We start from the raw sequence: 8,659 nt of genomic DNA, 5'->3' as shown, positions 1-8,659 counted from the left end.
TACAAAATATATATTTACAGTGTTTGCACATGAATTAACAATGTTCTCCAAAGTAATTGTAGCGAGTTATATGATAAATTCATCTCATGAACGCAGATCCTTTTATTAAAATCAACCATCATGAATAAAATCATATTGTTTTTTTGTTTGTCTTTATTTTATTTATTTTAGTGTTCCATGAATGAGAGATAAATCCATTTGATCCAAAACCATTAATTTTGTTATTATAACTTAATATAATTATAATATTTATTGTAAATTTTATCCAAATCTTAAATAAAAATATGTAAAGTATTACAAAATTTCAATGATCCGTAAAATTCAATACACGTGAAGAAGGATAATTATTGAGTGAAACTGAATTATCAAATTATAAACAAATCTTCCATGAATTCTTCAATATTATGCCCTTAGAGATTCATATTTAAATTAGCGCGTGGCTAATGATAATAAGGCTCTTCAGGGATTGGCTGGCTTACTTTCTAAAGACAGTAGCCATTGCTTTTCTATTTGTGACGTCACGAACAAGCACATGCCCATAAGGCGAAGCAAGGGGGTATATATTCATGATTGATATGGTTCTTGCTATATCAAGTTTGATAAGCAGTCTTTATATATTCACAAATCTTTCTTACATTGGGGAGTTAAAAGTTATCAGTTTAAAACTTTGTTACAGTTACATTATGGTATGATCCACAGTGTTGAAATTTGATAGGAGAATTAGAGTCTAGCAAGATAATACTGTCGGAGTGAGATCAATGGGACTTTATCTTTAAACAGATACTTACCAAAAGTGATTTTCATTCATTCAAAATATTTTAAAATTGTTATTTCTGGTCCTGAGAGGATAAGAAGACAATAGTGTTTTTATTACAATAAACGGACTCTATGAGCGAACATATATCACTAGAAGAATTCGTAGCCAGTGTTCATAACCAAGATTCCAAGATGACCATGCATCATTTAGAAACAGTACCAACAGGCTCCACAGAATCGTCTTTAACTGTACCTCACAGTACACATAACACACATGCTACAATGCTGGAGTCTCCGAGCTCGACAGAAAGTTCCTTGGATAAAGGCCATTCTGGTAAGAAACTTAAAATAATGTTAAGATAAATTGATAAGATTGCTCAAAGTTTCGTAAATTAGAATATAAACGCCTCTTGAGCAAAATAAAATAAAATATCGAAAATAAATTTACATAGCTGTGCATAATGATAAAAATACTTTCAGACATTAGAATATTTCAGATAGTATGTGAAAAATATTTAATATATAACTTTGAAAATTATTTCTATCTTCTTACACTTTGATGCATGCTATTTGATTTTACTTTTTTAAGTGGGGAATAAATCATTTAAACAAGATATAATACCAGACTCTCTAAGCACAGCACGGTCCTTGTGAGTCTTTTGCAATAAAATTTGATGGATTTTAAAGACATAAGTGTGACCTTTGTCTTGTCAAGTACGTTTCAAGAGGACTTTTTGAATGACGCTTGTCAATTCCTTACTGAAAAATAAGTTTCATTTATTATTGCAGTGCCATGTAGTACTTTAGTTCGACTTTTCTCTTACTATTAATAATGCATGATTTTATTAATATTTTAAGAATAATTGTAAAAATATATTAAATGTATGCCTCTTCAATTTTATTAATTTTAACATTATCCCAGACGTTTTATTTTCTTGGGGTATTTTACTATTACATACTAAAGTATGTTTGAGATGCTGTTGAATATGTGTATTCTCAGTAGCTCTTTGGTGCCATGCTTTCAAGTGAATAAATATTTCTATTAAATGAAGCTAATTTGCGGTTTATTTCACACGGTTAAGCCCGTACAACATGTTCTTTTTTCTTTTCTTTTGAATTATACAATTAAAATATGTTACAAAAACTCAAAACAAGTACAAAATTTATTTTTACAAATATTAAGAAACATAATTTATTATAGTAACTAAACAATTAAACTTTACACAACAAAGTTATTTGCATGCATGGTTATACTGTGTGTGTTTTATTCGACCACATATAATTTATAATTAAAAAGGTTAAAGATAAAAACATAGCATTCATGCTGACACAATAGAAAAGGTTAAGTTTATGAAAGGTAGCTGACTTCTTAATAGATTTAACCAGCTCTGTCGAGTAACATGACACCTACAAATGGCGATTAACATCGATCTTTATTAATTTTAATGGTGGTAAAACTAAAAAAAGCAACGGTGTTCATGTTGTACAATGTTTTTATTTTGATTCTAAATGCAAATCCCGTCTAGAAACACATTTTAAATAATTGTAAAAGTGCTTAAATGAATTTCTTGCATGCGGCTGATTTAGACTGTCTTGCCCACTATTTAGCATTATAACTTATTTCCTACATCCATGGGTGACAATTTATCTTTTCATGAAGAACTCTTCACAAGTTTAAATGTTCTATATTTTAATGTATCATGCTAAAGTCTGCATGTTGCAATTAAGAAGAAAGTTTTTCAAAGATATTTAAATTTACATCAAATTACTCAAGTAGTGTCGCAGTAGGGTTAGATCTTTTTGACAAGTACTTTTTAGAAAAGCCACTTGCCTCCATAAATTCCTATGTCGATGAATAGTAAAGGCGCCCGGGTTCATAGTATATTACTTTTAAGTGTACATATCTCTGAATTAAATCTAACGAAGAGGAATAAAATAAACTCTTGAAAATTGGTGAAATTCGTTTGTTTTCATTATTAATGTCAGAGTATGATAGCTTTGCCCTATCTGTTAGTTATTGAGATCACGATTTTTGGTCCAAATTGTTCTTATGTATTTTATTTTAGCAATGTCAGTCTTTTTCAAGTATCGGAATTATGTAGAATATGATATTAATGTTATTGAATTACGTTTCAATTACAATTAATGTCACTGACTAATTTGCTATTGGAGTATCAGTCCGTCTCAATTGCATGTCAAATATATGTGTCTTTTTATCCCATAGTTTACACATAATTTAAATGGGGTTTTCAAATAATTTATGTAAATGAACTATTAACTATGTGTTTTGTTGTGTTTAAATGTGTGGAATTTTAAACAATCTCTATTTAGTTAAAACTTTCAAATGTAGTAAATTATTTAATTCTATTTAATAAGAATGATTTATAGGCGTATGAATTGAATTTTGTTCTTCAAATTCTTAAATAAAACTATAAACCCTTTAAATAAATTTACTTTATCTTCAAATTAAAACGGATTACTTAAGTGTTAAATGAACTTTGTTTTATTCTGTTATTCGATTTGACCGAAAATACATTAAATTACAAAATGTTTGAATTTGTAAATTTTCGAAGTATTCTGATGTAAATATTTGCTCATGCATGTTCCTGTTTTTTTTCTTTTGGAAGTGTCGAACACTTTTAAAAAGCGATAACAAGTTAAATATAATATATATTTCTAGACATGAAACATATTTATACAATCTTTTAGAACAAGACAGGCATATCTTTACATACCACCTTTATATAAAACCAATCTTTGTAACGACTTTTGTTAAATGCATCTTATATTCATAATTAAAACATTGAACACATCCATTATTTTTTTTCTTCTTCTTCCAACAGAATCTCTTGATAGTTCCAAGTTGAAATGCGAAGATAGCGGATCGGAGGATGACAAAAAGAAAAAGAGACAGCGACGACAGAGAACCCATTTTACTAGTCAGCAATTACAAGAACTAGAAGCAACCTTCGCCAGGAATCGTTATCCAGACATGGCTACCAGAGAGGAAATATCTGCCTGGACCAACTTAACGGAAGCACGAGTCAGAGTAAGTTTTCTTTATAGTCATATAATATTATATTAATTATATATAGCATATTTCAGTAATATAAAATAAGAAATTGAAAAGTATTTTAGGGTTCTGCGAGGTCTCATAAAACTACTTTTCACATTTTGTGTTATGTCTTAACCAACAAAATTTTCACAGGCGCGTATTATTATTCGAAATATTTTAACATTTACAAATTGTTTCTATCATAATATAGGAAAAAATTGGGGAATTTCAAGACAGGTTTTTATCTGTAATTCTTGTAGTATTTATTGCAAAGAAACAACAAATTACAGTTAATAGTTGATGACTTATGATTTTCCTATCCAGAAATCTGTTCAATCTGACACGTTTTGTAATTTGCTAATAACCGTATCAGTTTATCTTGATGTATTTGATTTAAGATACACAAATAATTACATAAGGTGTTAGAAAAGTTATCAGCATTCAAATGCATTGATAGGAGGGGGTGAGAAGTTTATACAATAAATTTTATCACATTATAACGGATAGTTTTCAAGTGCCATGTTAAACTTCCCACCCCTAATTTGTTACCGCAGCTTTCTGTCAGATTTGATCAAGATACAGAAATTTGAGCTGTTTTATACGATTTCACTGTTTTCGGGAGTTCATTTTCCTCCTGAAATTGTTCTTTGAATTACACTCCAAAGAAATATGAATTATTTATATAATTTCTGATTTTAAAACTTGATTTTTAGTAATATTTTAGAGTGGCTGCATGAAAACATGACACATAAAAAATTGAAAACTTTTCACTCACTTACTATATGATACTTGATAATAATTTATTAATATGGGAGTTTTAATATTTGATTTGAACAATATACCACTTATCTGTGCTAATAAGCTTGATATACAGTAGCTATCCTTTATAAAGCTTAATTAGTTTTCTAAATTGACTGTAAATTTACACAATAAATTTTTATAAATTTCTTACGGAGAATTAATAGCTAATATCCAAGTTTATGATTTAATAAAGTAGGAGATCTCAACCGTTTCCAAACAGACTTCCCTTATATAATGGTCACTATTCAAACAACATATGACGTTTTCAAACCGATATTGAATTTTCTACAGATAAATGTTTAACTGATATAAAAATTTTATCTTTTTATATGTCTGACATAGACTGGACATATCCATTAACATGTAATTAGCAAATTTATTTTGTTGACAGAATTCTATGACATTCAATATTTATTCTTAAATTGTAGGTCTGGTTCAAGAACAGGAGAGCAAAATGGAGAAAAAGGGAAAGGAACATTGATACTTTCAAAACTGGATTCGGATCTCAATTCACAGGACTTATGCAGACACCTTTTGACGATTCTATCTACAATGGATACACGAATCCAAATTACTGGGCTACAAAAGTTCCCAGCCCACTAGGCGCAAAATCATTTCCATGGGGACTGAACTCTGTTAATCCTCATTTGTCTTCCGTAGTTTCTACACAGCCAATGTGTTTCTCTTCGCCATCCAGCATGTCAAACAGTATCAGCAATGCTATGGTGCAAAATGTTCAAAATGTACCAACGAATATGGGTGCCACTGGAACACCGTGTCCATATGGCCCTCCCGGTGCCCAGTATTTATACACAGCAAATAGAGACCAGTGTTCAAGTAGTATCGCTTCTCTTAGACTTCGAGCTAAACAACATTCGACATTTGGTTATCCTCCACGACAGCCATCATTGTCTGCATGTCAATATGCAACTGTAGGAAATGGAAGTGTCGTTTGATAAATATAACATTGAAATATATACAATTGACATGAACTGGATCTTCGGTTTACACATCAAGACTATCAGTAGATGGACAAAGAACTGGTTCCTTGCGTATCTTGCCACGATTAACTAAGACACTGCCAGTAATAGATGTAAGATTGGTTTGTCGGAATGATAGTACATGAAATGACTGTATTTTGGAGACATGTGCATTCGATGTATGAACAAAATGTATATATATGTTGACAACACGTGTAAACAGCAGTTGTTAGAACTACATGTATACACATATTTATTGTTTTGTTAATATGATATAGAGTAAAATGTCTAGTCTAGTCCAAGAGCAATATGTTTGCAACATTTCATCTATCATAGTGCTTTTGCTGCTCTCTCGCAGTAACTACAATATAAACTTGAGAATTTGGATAAAATATCTAAATTCTTTGAAATATGTTGTTCATAATAAAATATCAAAAATATATTAAATTGAATTTTCAGTTTTCATTTGCCCAAATGAGATAGATTATTCCACGATTTTTTCCACGCATTCTCTTGTTGTATTTTATTTGTCCATTGGATTTATAACAAAGTTTTCATTCAAACAAAATAAACTCGATAGAACACAGTTGTAAAATTACAACGCCTCCTAAAAAAACAAAAAACAAAAACAAAACAAAAAACACAAAAAAACATAAGAAATTTTGTTTAAAGTTTTGAAGCACTGTATTTTTCCTTAATAGTGTTTTTGTTTTTCATTATGTACACTTTCCCTAATGTCTGTAGCAGATTTGGTATATGAGTAAACAGAAATACAAGATATTGAATAATGACTGCATGCATATTTATTATAGTCCGACATTTAAAAATAGAATGTGATGTTTTATTTATGTGAATGAGACAGCAAACCAACAAAACAAATTACAACTACATAACTACAGGTCGATATCTATACTGTTTCCAATTATAGACAATATGCAAATGTCAATACTATGAAAATGTTTCAACTGAGACTACTATAACACATAGTTGTCTACTGAGACTACTATAACACATAGTAGTCTCTTATAACACATAGTAGTCTCTGGTTTTAAGCTCTTGAATCACCTGAATTTGAAAAAAAAGTGCGGAAAAAATACTTAAGAGATTTTCAGAATCTGCTTGTGATTCCATCAAACTCTAATTCCAGAAATAAGTTTTTAAAAAACCACGTACATATATGATTTAATATAATAATTGAAGAGGGTTGTGGTTTGGGATAGGCACATGTGGATTTGTCTCTTGTCGAGGGGGGTCTTATTTGGCAATCATACCACATGTTTTTTATACATAAACTTGTGACGGGGTTAACCCAATGCTGTATTGATAGCAAACCCTTTCTATTTAAACTTAATCCGTGGACTAATGAAAGATACATACAAAAAAAACAAAAAACAAAGGCACAGCAAAAATTTAAATATTAAAACGAATAACAAGATAACAAAACCAAAAAGCACAAAATCTATAATTGCCAATATCGTACCAAAGAACGCTAGCATTTTTTGTCAGGCAAGGTTAGAGTACAGAACCAGCTGATACGAAATGATGCCGTCCTTAATTCAAATAGAGGTTCCTACGCACCACAGTAGCCTTTACACAACAACGAACAAGAAAGGACGACACAGTCTTTTGCAATGCATAAATAGAACAAGTACAAAATTTCAATGCAGAGAAAAAACGGAAAAAGTTAGTCTTGCTTCAAACAATCAAACGAATGAATTGGCGTTCAAGTCCATCCGTTAAAAAAACGAAAAACATCTGCAATGATTATACCACAAAATAACATATCAATACATCTATAAAATCAAATATAAAATGAAGAGAACAATTACCAAACTTGTTAGCTTGATCGACAGATTGCCAATCCTTATAGATAATATAGTTATGTAGCTACTCCACAGGATGGAAAAACTACTTACTATTATTTAAATGCACTGAATAAACATTTGTTTCTTATTTAAACACATTTGATTCATAAAGTCCCCAATGTAATATAAAAAAATATCTCTCTGATCGATTTGGAAGTAACTGTTCGAACCTTTTAGATTGTATTACCCTCAACTTTTTTTCAGCACTGTATTCTTGCAATAGAATCTGTATTTTGGTTCATTAATCACAATTTCAAAGTACGTTTTCAATTGAGAATTTTATATATGCATCAACTTGTATGGTCATCAAATGCAAAGTTTTGCTCTACCAATAAATCTATTCTTAATTGTGTGTTATTGCATGAACAAAAGTATTGCAGATCAAGTCCTTTTGTCCTTTGCTGTTAACCTTTGCTTTTCTTTTTCTTTCGTGTGCGAAATTTTTATCTTTTAGATTTGTTTTCTCCAGTTGACCATTTGTTTGTGTTTTTTATTTGTTTGTTTTTTTTTTTTATATATTTGGTCTGTTTCCTGTTAACCAGTCCTTCCGCATCTTGTTTATAGATTTATTATGTAGTTGACTGTCCCACATTAACTTCTTATCTTCTAAAATCACTGCAATCTTGTCCATTCGCAACATATATAACTATGAAGCCTGCATTATGTCTGTTTTTGTCTGAATGCAATAAGATGTGGTGTGATCACAAATGAGCCTGCATGCTATTCGCCAGAAACCAAATGACTTAGGTGTTAGCTTTGTTCGCCAGAGACCAAATGACTTAGGTGTTAGCTTTGTTTGTATTTTAAGTTGATTAGTCCGCCAGAGACCAAATGACTTAGGTGTTAGCTTTGTTTGTATTTTAAGTTGATAAGTCCGCCAGAGACCAAATGACTTAGGTGTTAGCTTTGTTCGCCAGAGACCAAATGACTTAGGTGTTAGCTTTGTTCGCCAGAGACCAAATGACTTAGGTGTTAGCTTTGTATTTTAAGTTGATTAGTCTCGTTTTGAGTTTTTTTCTGTACGCTCTCTCTTAAAAGAGGGACGAAAGATACCAAAGGGACTTAACCATTATGATTATTGGTATTTATTTTTCTCTGCTGATACATAAAATACATCGAAAACTTATTTATCTCTGAATTTTATTTAATAGAAGAAAATTTAGAAAAACAGCAAATGATTTGGCCATACGATACAAATTCAA

General features: G+C 30.4%; 1 protein-coding gene across 1 annotated transcript; it reads left to right on the top strand.

Moving 5' to 3' along the window:
* The first annotated feature begins 574 nt into the window (after nucleotides 1-574).
* LOC139488075 (pituitary homeobox x-like) lies at nucleotides 575-6,039 on the top strand. The gene is made up of 3 exons (XM_071273421.1): nucleotides 575-1,090; nucleotides 3,600-3,805; nucleotides 5,041-6,039. The coding sequence occupies exons 1-3, from the start codon at nucleotides 889-891 to the stop codon at nucleotides 5,566-5,568; spliced, it is 936 nt and encodes a 311-aa protein (XP_071129522.1). The 5' UTR covers nucleotides 575-888; the 3' UTR covers nucleotides 5,569-6,039.
* Nucleotides 6,040-8,659: the final 2,620 nt, after the last annotated feature.

Source organism: Mytilus edulis, chromosome 9 (assembly GCF_963676685.1).
Source record: "Mytilus edulis chromosome 9, xbMytEdul2.2, whole genome shotgun sequence".
Classification (NCBI taxonomy): Eukaryota; Metazoa; Mollusca; class Bivalvia; order Mytilida; family Mytilidae; genus Mytilus; species Mytilus edulis.
The sequence above is the reverse complement of the archived record's forward strand: the minus strand, read 5'-3'. Positions and strand labels throughout refer to the sequence as shown.

What these genes read in the sequence shown, in the direction of transcription:
- LOC139488075 (XM_071273421.1), top strand. Translation starts at nt 889, where the DNA reads ATGAGCGAACATATATCACTAGAAGAATTCGTAGCCAGTGTTCATAAC. An exon ending in CTTGGATAAAGGCCATTCTG is followed by an intron (nt 1,091 to 3,599) that starts GTAAGAAACTTA and finishes TTCTTCCAACAG; the next exon opens with AATCTCTTGATAGTTCCAAG. An exon ending in TAACGGAAGCACGAGTCAGA is followed by an intron (nt 3,806 to 5,040) that starts GTAAGTTTTCTT and finishes CTTAAATTGTAG; the next exon opens with GTCTGGTTCAAGAACAGGAG.